At 44.2% G+C, this 17,600-nt stretch overlaps 1 protein-coding gene across 1 annotated transcript in view; it reads right to left on the bottom strand.

The window, feature by feature from the left end:
* Positions 1–1,410: 1,410 nt before the first annotated feature.
* NUP210 (nucleoporin 210) overlaps positions 1,411–17,600 on the bottom strand; it is a 47,822-nt gene continuing 31,632 nt past the window's right edge. Inside the window, exons 24-40 of the mRNA XM_062500751.1 lie at positions 17,315–17,377; positions 16,228–16,407; positions 14,847–14,927; positions 14,490–14,621; positions 14,135–14,290; positions 13,553–13,644; positions 12,735–12,909; positions 9,858–10,033; positions 8,698–8,915; positions 8,085–8,221; positions 7,223–7,346; positions 6,209–6,355; positions 4,578–4,828; positions 3,671–3,890; positions 3,440–3,535; positions 3,239–3,322; positions 1,411–2,772 (exon numbers count right to left, since the gene is read on the bottom strand). Of these exons, the coding sequence (XP_062356735.1) occupies positions 2,696–2,772; positions 3,239–3,322; positions 3,440–3,535; positions 3,671–3,890; positions 4,578–4,828; positions 6,209–6,355; positions 7,223–7,346; positions 8,085–8,221; positions 8,698–8,915; positions 9,858–10,033; positions 12,735–12,909; positions 13,553–13,644; positions 14,135–14,290; positions 14,490–14,621; positions 14,847–14,927; positions 16,228–16,407; positions 17,315–17,377 (2,409 nt within the window). The 3' untranslated portion in view covers positions 1,411–2,695. The remainder of the gene's footprint in view (positions 2,773–3,238; positions 3,323–3,439; positions 3,536–3,670; positions 3,891–4,577; positions 4,829–6,208; positions 6,356–7,222; positions 7,347–8,084; positions 8,222–8,697; positions 8,916–9,857; positions 10,034–12,734; positions 12,910–13,552; positions 13,645–14,134; positions 14,291–14,489; positions 14,622–14,846; positions 14,928–16,227; positions 16,408–17,314; positions 17,378–17,600) is intronic.

Genomic DNA, 17,600 nt, shown 5'->3' with positions numbered 1-17,600 from the left:
ACAGCAGACAGCTCCACGTCCCTGTCCCAGGGAGGGAACCCGAGTGCCCCAGAGGCAGCACCTCGTGCAGAGTTCGCTTCCAGTTCCTGAGGGAAAAACTTTTGGCCAGGGCGTTCTGTGCCCAAGGATGGCAGCTCCGAAGGGGACGCCCCTGCCCGGAGCAGATCCCGCAGTGTCCAACACGGGCACTTCAGGAACACAGGATCTGCCACAGAGCCCTCCAGGCTGTGGGGACAGCCCAAGGCATTGGCTCAGTCATTTCACTACTCACTGCTTGGGTTTGCTTGTTTTGTGTTTGAAAACAAAACCCTCTGCTCCCTGTACCAGCAGGAGGTGATGAAGCTGCTGTTGCTGGCACACACCAAATCTCCTGCTGGATGGGAAGGGACTGGGCCTTGGGCTTGAGCTGGCACTGCTTGGTTCCTGAAAAACTCACACATTTCAACTCACATAAGGCTTGGACCTTGGAACAGACACTTGGAACAGACACATTCCCAGTAGCCCTTCTCCCTCTCAGGGGAGCAAACAGTCAGGAACAAGCAGTAAGTGAACAGGGGGAAAATTCAGCATTAAACACAAAATCCGCAAATCTCTTCTAAGTCAATTAAGGAAAAAAAAGCATATATATATATATATATATATATATATATATATATATATCTGTATATCTTTACATTAGCAGCAACCTGTTCAGAAAAATTTATACCCCCAAAGCCCTGCTGGCCCCAGGAAGGACCCCACAGGTCAGATCAGCTCCTCCAGGCAAAAGCCTGGTTGTTGCTTGCAGGAGGTTGGCTTGTGAGTCATACCAGCTCCCTGCTTCATACCTTTTTTTTTTTTCTTACCAGGAGACTCCAACTACTTGCCTAAAGAAATTAAATAAACAGCAAACATTTGCCAAAGTACTCCCACCACTTGGAGCAGTTTGTTTTTCAGAACATTCACTGCCAGACTGCTGAAGGGGAAAGAGAAGCAACAGGAGAGCAGTATCTCTCCTTCAAGCATTTCCAAAGAGCTTATCCCCTTAGTACTGAGATATTCACAGACCTTTGGTTTCTTGCTGAATGGAAGTGGAAAACAGATCACATCTTTCCTTTAAAACCCAACTGAACAAAATGGGAAGTCTGAACAAACCTAGAAAATTAAGAGCTGCTTCTACAGTCATCACCGATTTCAGCAGCGATTGAAGATGCTTACCGAAAACTGGGAGAAATCCCTGACAACAAATACTAGTTGAAACATTGTCAAAATACCTGATAACATTAGACTGTCAACAAAAGGAAAAATTAAGATGGGAAAATCATGACTGCAAACACTGAGGGGCTGTAGGAAGTAAAGTTCACACAACAGCTCAGAGCTAAATTCTAAACAGTCAAACCACAGAAAATGCATCAACAGCAAAATAAAGGAACCTTTAAACCTTTATTAAACAATACAGATTCAAATAACAATAGTCCAGTGCTAAATTCTGAACAGCAAACCACAGGAAAATTCAAAACAAAGGAGTCTTAAAAAGCTTTAATACAGATTCAAATTATTATCTACATCCAAAGTGACCTTTTTAAGTAGTACTAGCACTTAAGGCACAATTTGTCCAAAACTAGCCAGCAAGTTAAACAAGACTCAATACAATTACATGTAACAATTCTTTAGTTTTTAACACTTTGTGAAACCGAAACTCCACACCATGCACTGGGTCTGCATTCCACTCATCTATTTGCCTGCATAGCTCTGCACACAAAGTATTTTGCATTAAGTGTTTTGTTATTTCACTTTCCTTCTGGTCCTTAAGAGAATTCAGACAGCCAGAGTATTATTCACAGTTAAAACTGGGATGCTTGTTATATGTAAACAAAAACCTTATCTGATAGCTGCAAAACCCTGCTTACAAATAAAAATGACTGGGATGTGATTCTATCCTCAAAATAAAGCATTCCTACTAGAAGAAAGGTCCACTTAGAAGGCACATGCTGTCACATTCCCAGTTCAAAAAAGTGCTTACAGTACCAAGGAATACTACAGTTGTACCCAAAGGAAGCTGCACCAAGTTCTGGGTTTCTTTTTTTGTCTTTTTAAATCGTTGTGAGAAAACTTACAAATTATTCACAGTTGTTCCAGCATTCCTCATGCTAAACCAGCATATCGTGCTGATGAATCCCAGTGTATGGCTAAACATAAGAACACTTATCAGTGCAATACATTCCTGAGGTTTTGGAACACAATATAAAAACTAGTTCTTCAAAATATACAATCCTTCATATTTTTGGCTCATATTTCATCTGTTTTTCTAATTTCCCTTTTTTAAAAAAGTTCATTAGAAAGAAATCCAATTTTAAAAAAAGTAAATTTAAATTGTTATCACTCTAACTTAGATATAGCTTCTAGTTACTTGAAGAGTGCAAGAAAGCTAGATTAGCATGAACGCTGCTTTTTGTGCAGGCAGCAAAAAACAACAGAAAAAACAAGCTTTTCAGAATTGCAGCACTAACATTAAAAAAAATAAACTCAAAGAACCCTAAATATTAAAAAAATAAATAAATTGAGGACCTAGTTATATTCTAGAGCACACCTGAATTGCATCCTGACTGCTAAAGCTGCTGAGCTTGCTAAGGCACCGAGTTGTGTATTTATTTTCATTTGCCAGCACGAGGAGGAGTCTCATGTGCTGCCTCTACTGAGAGGCATATCCCGTGCTTCAGAGCATGGCCGAGGGTCTCCTCTGCCTGCTGGAGGCCTGGGAGCTGAAGGAATGTGCAGGTGACACACTGGAACCTGGAACGTGGCAAGGAGAAAACAACAATCAGGCTCGGGAATGGTGGGAGAGGGAAAAAACCGAGAAACTGCTCTTGATCATCTGCTGAGCACTGGCAGTGATCATCCCTTCTGCTCATCCATTCCAAATGAAATCATCCCTTTAGCTTAGTGCCTCTTGAATAGGTACCCTGCAAATATCAAAACTTTGTGGGTCTTCCTGTTCAGGACTTTTCAAGTCTGAGGGAGGCACAATGCATTTGCCCTTGGCAAGCGAGTTCACCTGAATTTGCCTCGCTTTATCTGAAGCATCAGGCACACTTGTGTTTACAACCAGGCCTGCAGCTCACTGTAACTTAAACACGTCTGTAAGAACGTGTATTACTTTTTGTTGCCACTCTTGATTACAGACCTTCCTACATTCAATTCCAGTGCAATGACCAGACTAATCAATTAATTCTCTTCTGACTGGATGGTAGCTGCTTACTGTTAGGGGTGTTCTGAAAACTTGTCCTTGGGTGGAATACTGGCTGATTGTGCTGTTCATTCGGCGAGAAAAATGCATGGTAGACTGCAAGACAGTTGAAAAACAAACCAAAATAATTTCCTATGGCAATCATTCCTTTTTATCTTGCAGCTGTAAGAAGCTCCAGAAAATACATACTTGTGCAACCTTTCTTTCTCTTACCTATGATCATAACAGCTGTCCCTGCTAGGAGTGCAAAAAGCGTGAAGATCATCACCTGGTAAGACTCAACAAACTGCTGGAAGAGACTGGCTTCATCTGCAGAATTGATTAAGAGGAGACAATATTGAGTTCAGAAGAGCATCTTCTCCAATCTGCTTTAAGAGTTAACCTCATAAACATCACAGAAGCTAAAAGTTTCTTCTGGCATAGGGAGTGTAGAGCTGAACTTACGTCTCATGGGTGCAGTGGTTCTGTCAGCCAGGTAGATCACTGTGACTGGGATGGTGATGGACTGGTCTGTCATGGGACTGAAGACAGACAGAGTGGTGGACAGGGAGCCCTGGCTAGCAACTCTGGGATCAGCCAGGCTCACAGTGTACACCACGTAGCTGGGCAGACCGTAGGACTTTTCCTTCTCCTGCACCTTCACTGCTGGGGACCCACATGTCACCTGCACAGGGAACATCCAACCTGACACAGACTGCTGGGGACAGCACAGCACACCTCCATCTTCCAGGCCAGCTGCCAGCAACAATTTCACAGAAACACAGAGCAATTCACCACTCCAGAGGACTTGGGTGTACCTTTACAGTAACACCCGAAACATTTCTCCCTGCCTAATGCCAAGGGTGCTCCTTTTCACCTGCCCTTTCCACAGATCTGGGCTAACCCCGCAGAGCTGAAATCCACAGACCCTTACTGGGCTGTGTGAGCAGTCAGTCACACACACAGTTGGGCAAGGGTCCCCCAGCCACAGGGGTCAGGCAGGTTTCTGCTTCCTGACCACAACCTGGTTCACACATGCCAGGCTGCATGCCCAGGCGAGCCTTACACACCCGTACCACCCCAAAACCCCAGGGCCAGGCTGCATGGCCCCTGAGCAACCCAGCGAGTGAGTGGCATCCCATGTCAGTGCACTGGAACACAATGAGCTTTAGGGGACCCTGCCAGCCCAAACCATTCTGGGATCCTGTGAAAAGTGAGGAAGAACGCATTCCAAGACAAGCATGTCCAAACCATCTCAGGAACAAATGTTGATACGGTAAAGACGGCAGGGAGTGCCTTGCATTAAAAAGCTTAATGTGACAGCTCAAAACCCTTCCAGCTGTGCTGAGATACTTCCTGGGAATGCACTCACCTCCAGGCTATCCAGGATTTCACTGGCCCCGAAGACTTTCAGGACAGAGCTCACATCCTGGTTGCTGAGCAGCATCTCAGCCTGGTCAGCATAGAACCAGCGGTTGAAGGGCACCTCTGTGCCCAGCTGCTCCCTGGGCACGGCGCTGCCCCGCACCGCCACCGTCACCCGCAGCGTGGCTTTGCTCCTGCTCAGGCGCTTCAGCTGCTTGTCAGTGAGGCTGTGCATCCTGATGGAGCACGTGTAGTGTCCTGCAGGAACGAGACAGCTCGAGCTGCTAACTGCCCACCTCTAAGGGTTTATCTCCATGCACAGTGAGACTGCTGGGATATCCTCAGAGAAAAGCTAAAAATGGTGCTGAAGTTCAACCCGCAGCATGATGAGCAGTGTGTAGATGGATTAGGACAGTGTGTCTGTTGAGTCAAACATCACAATCCCAGAACTACAACAACGGAATTATTCCTTGTCCCAAACTGACCATCATGAAAAAACCACTATGCTGATAACTTCCAGACACATTTTATTTTAAAGTGCCACTGAAACTCGGTTCCAATTTGAACACAACATTTATGCTAATATTGAAAGGCTTTACTGAAAACAAGACAGAACATCCTATTTAATATTCTTTTCAATTACTGTTAAAATTTTAGCCAGCTACGATCACCATCATCAAGTCTGTGAAGATGTAGATTATTTATAAAAGTTCCTTTAAAAGTTATATATTCACCATGTTTCTAGTCTCATATGGGACCAATTAACCTGTTAGTAGCATTAAAACTAGTAAAAACTTCCCAGAGAATGGTAGATAAGCATCAGCAACAAGGAGAACTTGCCAGGCGCATGTTTTCCCCTTATTTTTTTCCCTTAGCTAAGTAACAGAGGCATATGCAGGGTAGAATAGGGGCTTTCACAATGGGTGCAGGGATGAATCTAACAGATAATTAATGTTCTTTATGTACAGTTCATGGAGGTTTGGTTCTGTCCTAAATCATGTCATACTTTCAAAGAATTAACCCATTCTGTTGACAATTTTATTTCCACCTCCATACTGTCTGGCAATTTCCCCCTTTTTAAGACCCAGTTCATGATGTTTTGGGGGTACATTCCACTTTTGAAATACTTGTCACCTGACTGCTCCTTTGCTTCTCTGACATACTATGGAAATTCTGAAAAACATGAAGGGGCTGCCACTCACTTCTAGCTTTCCCTGAAAACCAACACAAGTTTTTGCCACAGGCAGAAAACCCATTGAAACAACAACTGTCCATGTGAACAGCTCACTGAGGTCGGAGGTCCTACACAGCAAAGCCCAGAGGCTTCAGAAGGAAAGAGAGGAGGTTTAAACTGAATGTTGGGAAGGAATTCCTCCTTGTGAGGATGGGCAGGCCCTGGCACAGGGTGCCCAGATAAGCTCTGGCTGCCCTGAATCCCTGGCAGTGCCCAAGGCCAGGCTGGGCAGGGCTTAGAGCAGCCTGGGACAGTGGAAGCTGTCCTTGTCATGGCAGGGGTGGCACTGGATGGGCTGTAAGGTCCCTCCAACCCAACCCAACCCATGATGCTGGGATTCTGTGGAACCTGCTGGACCAAAGAGTCTGTGATTGTCTGCAGTGTAGTATCTTGTCACATCTTACCTGAAACTGCATCAAATCCTGGTTCTGCCACAAAAATATCCTGTGCTGGGAAGTCAAAGACATCACTGTTGAAATCGAGATGGCAACTGATAATGGACTGGGGTTGTAACTCAGCAATGGCTTCAGTCTGAGCAGGTGAACACTCCCCTAGGGGGAAGGAAAAAAATAATCTCTAATTAATTAAGTTGAATTAATTAAAAGCAAAATCATGGCTTGTAGTATTAGGTTATTCTACCACCATCTGAAATTGTTTCACAAGGTTATGAAGATCTTAAAATAGTTGGAAATCACAGACAGCTGTCCTTGCTCAGGTCTAATCTCAAAGAGACAGCAATGAAAATTTTGTATGTTGTGGGATTTTCTTGACAGGAATAATTCATTTACAGGAAAGAATAAGTTAGAGAGAATCTTCTGCTCAGATGTCTCTTGAATAAATTACATGATCTTGGGAGCCTTAAATTAGATTTTAGTACCTGGCAAGATGATTTTTCGGTAGGCTAATAATTTACATATGGCAAAATAAAATACTATTGGAAGAAGTGCAAATTGTTAAGCTAGAAGCTAAAGGGATCTGTAATCACACAAAATACAGCTCATTGAATAGAGGACACAATATCATGTTTAGTCTTTATATTGATTCTAACTGGTGATAAGTTCTGTAAAAATTTAAGGAAGGTAACTAAGTAAGAAAATGTAACAGCCCCAAAAAGGCAATTGCAATTAAATATATAAGCAATTAGCTGATTGCCCATTAACTGCTGTTTATATGATCAAAAATGACACTTCTATTGAAATCCACTGATTTTACTCATTGTGAAATATTAATAGTGCCCATGAACACCTTCCGAATTCTGTGCCATGGCTCCTAGTGCTACTGGAATTCTAGAAAGGCATTTGAGGTTCCTGGGGATCTTGTTACCCTTAAACAACAAACAAACCTCCACAACACAAACCAAAGCACCATGAATCCATAAACATACAATAAACTATCAACAGAAATATTTTTAATCATACCTTTCAAATTTTTGTTTGTTTCCCCAATTGAAACTATGACTTTTGAGGCTGCCACTCCCTGCAAGCTTGTCTGCATGCCACTGACATGGCTTGCTGTGGTCCTCTGAGGTGCATTAATCACGATCTGAAAAAAGGATGAAACACACTGTTACCAAAAATTCCTTCAACAAATAAAAATTAAGGCAAAACCAGACTGGATTGGTTGTGAAAGACTCCACAAGGTGACGTTTTTCTTCAAAATCCCACATTTCTCTAATATTAGAAACTGCCTTTCCAAGCAATTTTAGCTAGCAAAAACATTTTGTCTTCCTACCCAACCCCCAGAAGCTAATATGCATAAAGCTCTATGTCTAAATTTAATTTAAAAAGAATGTCTGGTGCTTATACTGGCTGATGCAGTGAATTGTGTCAACAGTACGATTGCATTGCAGATAAACAAAATAATTTAATGGAGTACTTCTGATCAGTGATGCACGGCACAACATTTGACCAGGTTCTTGCTGGCATATCATCCTCCAGTGAAGCTTCATTCATAGAGCAGCCATACTAAAAAACTGGTTAGCACCTGGGAACAACTTAGCCAAAAAGGGAGTCAAAACATAGAGCATAAGAACAGTAGAGGTGAAAAATCAAAACTGATATGCTACATTTTCCTCCTTAGCACAGATCTAAAAAAAAAAAAACAACAAAAAAAATCCATTATGTTTTTGGACACGTATCAAATAATTCTCGACCACCTGCATTTCTAAAACATTTCTAAATATTTAAAACAAAAAAAAAAAAGAAGAATCCCATAGAATACAGTTTGGCAAGGGTCCACCCCAAACAAACCAACCTCAGCAGAAATGGAACAGTGCCTCACCTCTCTGTAGGTTTTCAGTAATCCAGGGATCTCATAGTAGACAGTGACCACCCCAGAGTCCCTTGCCAGGGACACACCAGTCTTGGAGTCCACGAGAAGAAGAGCACTTGAGGAGGAGCTCCACACACCTGGCAGGCCTGGAAAACCATAGGGGCACTGCTCAACACCAACTGCAGCATTTCCTGGGCACTCTGGTGGCTTGGAGTGCCACTGCCAGGCAGGGCACACACCTCCCAGTGCCCAGGAACCACTCTGGTGTCTGAGAGTGCCACTGGCTTGCAGTTATTCTGACACACGCCCATTAACACCAGCAGTCACACACGAGTGCAGGAAGCCCTGACTCTGCAGCAGTCTCACTGAAACAGGCCTTCCCAGCCAATGGAATAGTAATGTCTGAAGTGTGATGCTCAGGAACTCAAGATGAAAGACATATTGCACGGTACAATTAAAATTAGAGGAGTTGATCTAACCTATTTTTATCATTAACAAGAACAGTGACATTTGATTCTGAACAAACATGATCAATTATGCATTTAGTTTTGCTGAGAGTGAGCCAAAGGCATGGTGGTATCCCACGGAACAGCAGCTAACCTACACAGCTGGAGGCCCTCACCTTCCTGGGCTGTCAGCGAGGTCCTCAGGCACAGGACATCCCCCACCACCACATCAGGGAGCTCTGGGAAGATGGCATGTTGGACAGGCAGTGCGATGTAGTCTGCAGTGCCACTGTGCTCTGCATCCCACACCTTGAGCAGGGTCAGCCCCACGTTCACAGTCCTGACCACAAAGGTGTTGTTGGCCGCTCCCTTGGTGATCTGCACAAAGTCATCTCTGCACACAAAGAGAAGGCAGGCTTGGTAATGGCATTATCTCTCCAAGAGGAGAGGAATCAAACTCTTCAGATGGCTGGCTGCTTGTTTTCAGCAACAGCCATCTGATGAAATATGCAAAGTAAGGAAATTATAAAAATTATTTAGGTGCCACTGGGGCAAATTTCAGTTCTCAGCTCACCACGATGCTGAGGAAGCACCAGATCGTAATTATGCACGAAGATTACTTCTTAATTGTGGGAATTGTAGAGCTTTAGAATGACATCATCTGACTATTTTCCCCTTTTCTCAAGAAGAAATTTGAACACTAATATGCAACTTCCCAGACCTAACAATGCCATCGGACTGCCAGTTCTGGTATTTACCCAAATTCAGCAAGGTGAAATTCTGCAGAAAACAAGACATGTTTCAGTAAAAGCGTAAGTGGTATTTTACTGAAGACCACAGGAGGCTGCTTCACAACATTTATTCTGTGAGGCAGAGACCAAAAGGTCCTTTGAGGTTCGTCCCTGCTGTGGGAAGGCTGCACAAGCCTATCTGAGGAGCCAGCTCCTGATCCAGAACATTCCCCACCTTACGTAAGCGCTCAGTGAGTCAGTGCAACAGCAGCACTGGGAGAGGCAGATGCTGATGGACCAGTTGTTTCTCTGGGCCCCTGCTGCGTGCAGGGGGATGATTCACAGTGACTTGGAGCAGAGCACAGCTCCTGCAGGCCCCGCTGGGATCATGCTTATCTGGGCAGCTTTCCACGGCTAGGGAATATCGATTGCTAACTGGAACTCTTTTTCCTGCCACTGCCTCTGAAGACCACAGAGACAAAACCCTCGCTTTGCTAATCCCAGCCCAAGCTCATCCTCACTTGGTATCTTTGGGACACCCTTTGTTCTGTGTGTGTCTGGCCTTTTTTTGCTCTCTGTAATTACCACCCCTGACAGACACCCACCTGTTGGTGGCAAACTTGAGCACGGCATTGTGTGAATGGAAAGTATCTCCAGAGTTATCGTGGAAATGGACTGTAAATGTCAGTGTCACACCCAGGGGCAGGGCCAGCAGTGCCTCTTTGTTCTGGGTGAGCGGAACCGGCCTCATGGAGATCCTGAGGTAGGAGATAGGGCAGACCTGGAAAAACATCAGCAATGAGAAGTTAAATTGCTTTTTATGATGCCCCTATAAAAGTTATCTAAAAGACTTCTCATTATGTAAATATGTAGAACTGCCTTTATGAGCCATTTCCATTTAACCAAACGCCAGGACTAACACGTGAAGCTGTTGTTATCAGTATCTCCATTTCACAGGTTGGAAGGGGCCTCTGACACTCTCTAGTCCAGTCCCCCACTGAAGCTGGGTTACCCAGGGCCAGCTGGCCAGGACCATGTGCAGCCAGCTCTGGGGCATCTCCTCACATGGAGACTCCACAGCCTCCTGCAATCTGTGTTCAACAGCCACCCCAGTAAAAAGTGCTGTCCTATGTTCAGTGTTTCCTGTGTGTTCCCCTGGCCCTGCCATGCCTGAAGAAAGCCTGGCTGTGCTGCTCTGCACCCTCACAGCTGCTATTTCTTAGCCTTTTCTAGTACCACTGGGAACTGACACAAGCAATGATCACGTGGAAACATACATCACACACAGACTTCACAGAACACATTACTATCCTATCAATTCAAACTGTTAAGATTCCCTGGATATGCAAGAAAACAAATGCCCCTGGACCTCTCTCCTAATAATTCCTGAAATAAGAGGTGCAATTCACAGCCCAGGTATTAGAAGAGTAACTCAGGATGCACATGTGAGTAAGGGGACGGAATGGTCACTGCTCACCAGCAGGTGAGAAAGCCAAGCTGTTTCAGGCAGAGCTGGCAGCTGACAAACCCTGAGGGGTCAGCAGGCTGAGCTCTGCTCCCTCAGTGCCTCTCCTCGGCCAAGACAGAAGTTGGGAATTGCTCCAAATTCCTTGGGAGAGTCTGCTCCATTAACCATACATGCACACCCCCACATTCCTGGAGTAACACTCCAGTGAAGGAAGGTCTTCTGAAGACAAAGACTTGACAACCTATTCTTTTGGCTTTTAAATAGCATATTGCTATTCTTGATTAATTTACTTAGGTTAACAAGCAAAATTACCCAACAAAAATAACTGTATCTGCTCTTTCTGTTACAGCTGTTGGAAAATAAATAATGGATGGACAGAGGAATCAAAAACCCTAAAATATATCGAGAAAACTGTTTTAAAAGAAGGCCTCAAGCTCATCTTGCTGAAAAATCCCTTTATTTTCCTGACCTAAGAGGCTCAACTAAAACATAAAACCCTGCTATCTGAAAATGTACATGTCAGAACTTAAAAAGGAAAGGACAAATTTGGCCTCAAGCAAAATACATATTTGGTGAATCCAAAAAAAAAAAAAAAAAAAAAAAAAGTGGCTAAAATATCAGCACATCCCACTGTCTGCTCCACAGGCTGGTTTCACCAGTTAAAATCTCCATGCATACAGATCTCTGCCCATCAAGCTGTGGTTACAAGCCAACAGTAACCCCATTTCCCTGACACATTATCAAGCTTCCATTACTTTAAAATCTCAGCAACTGTCCCACAAGAGACAACTGCTAAATTTAATATTGATGAAAACAGCCTTTTACTGTTAAAGCATTTTTTTGTTTTGTTTTTTAGTTCAAGAAAAAAATAAAATAAATACTGAGTGCAGTAGGTCCAGGCAAGTGCTGAGCTTGGTCCCACGCTAAGCTCACTGTCACTCCTTCTTCCCCCACTCTCCCTGGCTTATGTAAGAGCCCTCCTTTGAGCCAAGTTCAAGGTCTACGTGTTAAGTGATGCTGCTGCAGCAGTTTGGTTCTTAATTGTGTACACTTGAAAACAGACAACCCAAGACCTTATGAAAGAAGGACAAACTGAAGCAGAGAGCTTTGCCTTAGAATGACACAACAGATTCAAGCTGATCTCCTGCTCTGTCAGAAGTTTTCTGACATGACCTTTGGCAAAACCCCTCAAGCTCTCTCAGCTTCTCAGCCATAAAATGAACTGTTACCTCATGAGGTTAAAAACATTTCCACAAAGGCACTTGTAGTAAGTACAGGAGAACAAATGAGCTGTACAAGGTGCTGAACTGAGATAGGTCCTACTACAGAGAGCTTCATATCACCATCCTGAGTACAGGACAAACTCACACAGAGGGATCTGACTTCAGTCCCACTGAGTACTGACTAAATGGCATTTGAGCCACCCCCAACTCATCAGACATCTTTCATTTGCTGAAGGGAAGAAACAAGGCCACGTGTAACAGAGCTGAGGAATTCACTGCCACCACCTTACAGCAGGGGTGGCTTTAGGGCCACTGGGCCCCCATTTCCTGTTTCATTCCCCACCCAGGAGAAGAGATCTACACCCTGTCCTACAGGCGGAGCTGAACATAATGGGAAATACTAAAATTAAAATTAAAAAAAAATCCACCAAGCCACTTCATAGTGGTTACAGGAGTTAAACCTAGAAATAACTTAAAGCACTCAATTCTACACCTTTCTCCTTCAGCTGGGCAGAGGGAAGATGCTGACAGCAAAAAGGGACAGCAGGAAGGGAAGCAGTGGGTATCTCAAGGCTTATGTTGCCAGATGCAGGAAGTTCTTGGCTCAAGGATTTTTTGAACAGAGATAATGGGCATACGTTCCCTGGTGTCCCACGGTTCAAAGCTCAGAACTATTAATTCCTACACTGCTCATTTTTCAGAAGTCAAGTTCAAGAAGTGCAGCCAACAATCCCTGATGCAGTAGTGAAGATGTACTTGAGGAAGCTGCAAAGGAAGAGAGCTGACAGTACCTTAACAGCAGCTATGATGGTCTGGTTGATGCCAAACAACTCTTGGGAAATCACTTCAATCGTCGATGATCCGATCACAGACCCAGCGACAAGGAATCCTCTCTCATTGATTGTCACAACAGGGACTTTGTCTGGTCCATCCAGGACACGGTAACTCAGGGATGCCACTTGGTCCCTGAAGAAAAACAACAAGTAGGAAAACACTGAAATGTGTAAAACCGTATTTAGGGTCTCTTCCAACACAACCCATTCTGTGATTCTATGAAACTAAGGGTTCTCTCCCCCTAAAATGTAAATGCCTCTAAAGCTTTGCTCTCAGTGTGTGTCTTACTGTCTTTATCAGCCCATTATTATGCTGGGAAAACTACATTTCAAGCCTGATAGGAGTCTAAAATGTCAGTCTTTGAAAAGAGATTATGTAAAAAGAGTTTCTCATTTGGAAATGACATTTTAATCTGAAAATCCAGCCACAACCTCTGTGTGAGAAATACACAGAATTATATTCCACAAAGCCTCAAGTCACCCGTCAAAACCTCTACAGGAAGCAGGATACTGCTTTAACCAGCTCAGCAGCTTTTAAAAAAAGGATCTGAAAGTTCCCAATATTGAATGAATTTTCCAACTACAATCTCATACAAGATTTGACAAAGCCCAAGAGAACAGGTAAGATACCATGAACCAGCAGATTCATGGTAGTGCCATCCTACTAAAGGTATGTACAGTGATACTGAGAGACAGAAACAGCTCCTTTGAACACAACTGCCCAAGTTCAGATAAAGGGATAAAAAAAAGCCACAGCATGGAAACTGAGCACTGACCTGTTGGTCCGAAGTTTAATAAAGGAATTTGGTGACATTAGGATCTGCTCTGCTTCTGTCTCTGGAGTGACTAGATGAAGTTTTTCAAACACCTGGAAAATAAGAGCCATTTCGGCCTACTGTTGTGTGCCGACAGAAATTTTCTTTATTAGTTTAATCTTCAAAACAAACAAACAAAACAGAACTAACTTCCTTTCTTCTCCTGTATAATATATATGGCAAAACAAGACAATTGAACATGAATATTTGAGAATGGAGAGCCAGTATCTTCTACAAGTTACTCTGAAGAGCATTTATTTCCAGGGATATGGCTAAACTAGGAAGCAGCATGAAAACATATTTCTCAAGGGAAAAGGTGTTGGGAACCCCATACTCACTGTTACTTCAGACTCTCCCTTGCCCCCATGAGCCCATGAAATGAGTGAGCCCAGATGAGGAACATTATACAAACAAGTGTAAGGGCTCAAAGATATACCAAAGCTGGAGCTACTCCTGCATTTCAAAGTCCTGACTTCAAATCCAGACTTCAATCCAGTTCTGAAGGAGATACTTAAACAGGAACGGTGTACAAAATTATCCTACCTGAATTTGGATTTCATCAGACAGTTCTCTTGCCATGTAGAACTGGTTGGCTGCAGCATCAAGGACCTTCACTACAACTTTCAGGCTTGTCCTTCCCTTTACTCTGCCATAAACATCCACTGCAAAGTTGTAGTTTGCAGGAAGCTGAAAAGCAGCCTTGGACAGGAGAAAGGGATTAAAGCTGGACTCACGGAAAGCCCAGACGTTGGCACAGAGGTGCTGACAACTGATCCAGGATTTTGAGGCAGTGGAGGCAGCAGTATTTCCTGCATTGCCCTGATGTGGCTGTTTCCTTTTCCCAAGGTGCACACACATGCACCTCCCCCACACACACACCCACACACACACACTTCACCTCACTGTGCCTTGTCCTGACATCCAGAGTGTCCCTCTTGCTGACAGACCAGTGGAATGTTAACCCTGGCATGGCACTGACAAAGGAGAAAGGAGTCTGAGTGCTGGTGATGCCCATGACATAAACTGGCATCTGGAAAGAGAGAAACCAGCCTGCTTAGGTAATACCAGCATGCAAACCAAACACCTGCCCACAGCAAAAAGAATTAAAATTCACTGATCAAGAGATGAGGGTCTCTCATAAAGAAAATGGTTCCTCCCAAAGCTGCAGTGCTGTCACTTGATGATGTGACAGGAATGGGCACAACCTGCAGTTCCAACACACGAAGGCAACAGAAGTCAATCCCAAACAACTCACCTGAGTACCAACTTTCATTCGTGTAATGGGTGCCTGAATTCTCACAGCTGTCAGCTGTACCACTTCAACTTCCACCTTGTCCTGGGAAGGAGGAAGGGATGACAACGTAAGGACTTGTCAAACAGAAACCAGATTTCACTTTCAGGCTCTACAGCCACTATTTTGCTATCACAGTTGCCACGTGATTTGCATTATCAGAGAAAATACGGTAGGAATGTAAAAACCTGAAAAGGATTAACTTTTAATTGACAGGCATCTAAAAATGCCCCCTAAATTGAAAAAACAAATCTTCTCAAAATTACTGATGAAATGAATGATGGAGCTGAGAGGTGAGAAACAGCAGTGGACAAGATCACAGGGGGGCCCCAGCAGAAGAGGGATGAAGAAACCCAGGAGGTAAAGGAAGACATGGAGAAGTGTTAGAATGAAATGAGGATTGTAGAGCACCAAATGGGACAACTGAGAATAAAATGGTTCTGTGTGCCTCTCATATCTCCTCCTCATACATCCAGACATTCCTAACAGATTTTATTCCTGTTATATACTGGGGAGGAAAGGTCAGACCTGGACCTCACTGGGCAGCAGATTTATCTTTCAAGTTCACTTTGTCTCCTGTCACACCATTAGGACAGACTGCTGCCCATGCATTAAAAAGCAGAGATTTTTTTTTTTTTTTTTGAAAAATTATTTTGTGTCCTCTTGACCTGTGCCGACACCTTTCAAGCAGCAGAGCTTTGTGGTTCACAGCAGCTGTGCTGCCCTGAGCTCAAAGGCAGAAGTCATAAGATCTGGCCCAAGATCCGTTGTTCTGAGTCTCATGCAAGTCCCAGGGACTTGTGCTCCCTCGTACGCCTGCTCACCTCCTTCACACTCAGCTGCAGGAAAATCTAAGGACACAGATTCTGATGGAATACCAGGTATTCACTGCTTGCACCTCATAGATGGGTTCAGACCACAAGGGATGACAGTGTTCCATAGAGACTGCTGCATCTTAGGAGACAATGTGGGGTTTTTGAGCAACAGCTGCCTTCTGGATCCTCCTGACCAAAGAGGGAATGCAGACAAGGACAACCTTCTGCTGTGCTTAAAGGCTTCTTTAGATGGGCTTTTCTAGACGCACTAACCAATCCTGAAGATACCAGACTGGTCATAAAGCCTCCCTGGTTATCTGTGAGACTCTGGTTTAAGCAAGATTTAGCTACCTGTTCAAAGTACCACCTGTGCCAATACCTGTGTAAGTTCACAGGCCAGGGAGTAAGGAAGGAAAGCAGAGAAGTGCACGAGGTAACACTGCTCATGCAGAAAGACTGTGTCCCCTTTCAGAGCCAAAGCCATGAGTCAGTTAGCCCCTGTCAGCCCCCAGCAGCACCACAAACATTACCTGGGACACTGCCACAAGCTTCTCTGTCTCTGCATCAACAGCCTGCAGCACTCCTGTCACCACCCCGCTGCCAATGGCCACTCCTCTGACCAGCCCAGAGCTGTTCACTGCTGCAATGTGCTCGTTGTCGATGGAGAAAATTATGTTGGAGAGAGACTGGGGGCCTCCTTCAGCAGTGATCTGTGAGAACAGCACACAGAACAGTGCATAAACACTTCAGATAGCTCTTCTGGTTACCATTACAGGGCATATCCTTCCTGCTCAGCACCACAGTGACTTCAGTGCTACCTGCACCTTCCCAGGGCAGCTCAAGGATTATTCCCCCTGCACACTGGTCCTTGCAGGATGAGAGCCTGGGAAATGCATGAGCTGAGTACAGCAGTGGATCCTGTGCCTCACAGGCTGATTTTGCCTTCCATCCAGAAAGTTTCTCTTCAGCACCCTGGTGCAGAGCTCTGCTCTGTGCTCCAGTTTGTACAACAAGCCCACTATGCCTGATGTCATGGAGCTGACAGATTTGCTCATGCTCTGCTGGTATTTAACACCAGAAAAACTGACAGTCCATTGACAAAAGCAAGTACAAATCCTTTGATCCAGCAATAGAGTAAAACGGAAGCTGGCTCAAGAATGACACTGTTCTTCTTCAGAGCAGTACTCATCACAGAAACACACAATGGGCTGGGATGCAGGGGACCTCAAAGCTCATCTTGTTCCATGGGCAGGGACACCTCCCACTCTCCCAGGCTGCTCCAAGCCCCAATGTCCAACCTGGCCTTGGATATTTCCAGGGATCCAGGGGCAGCCACAGCTGCTCTGGGAAACCTGGGCTGGGCCTCCCCACTCTCACTGGGAACAATTCCTTCCCAGTATCCCATCTGATCCTGCCCAGTGTTTGAAATTGTGGTTTGAAGCCACTCCCTGTGTCCTGTCATTCTGGGCCCTTGCCCAAAGGCAATCCTGTCAGTCCATTCAGTGTGGATGCAGATAAATGTCAAGTTGAGCATCTACTACTGAAAAATCCAGTTATGAAAATTCATTTTAGAACAGAAATCACAAAATAAAGAAAATATGTAAGAAGATGCCTCACCTGAATCAAAGCCCCAATAATTAGCGTCACTTTCCTTGGCAGTAGTCTAAATGGGGGAAAGACCTAAAAGCAGAAATATCAATACCTGTGTTCAGGATCCTTCAATCAGATAAATTATGCCCCAAGACGGTACAAGTGTAAAACTGAGTGTTTAGTTGCTTCATCACAGTAAATTGAGCATGCATAAATTTAACTCATCATCTGCAATTAACAGTGAAATCTGACTGGTCAGCTTCCAGACAGACTGAATTTTCTGGCTAACTGATTACTGTATTGTGACCATAAT

This window comes from Cinclus cinclus, chromosome 12 (genome assembly GCF_963662255.1).
Source record: "Cinclus cinclus chromosome 12, bCinCin1.1, whole genome shotgun sequence".
Classification (NCBI taxonomy): Eukaryota; Metazoa; Chordata; class Aves; order Passeriformes; family Cinclidae; genus Cinclus; species Cinclus cinclus.
This window is presented reverse-complemented; position numbering and strand designations above follow the sequence as displayed.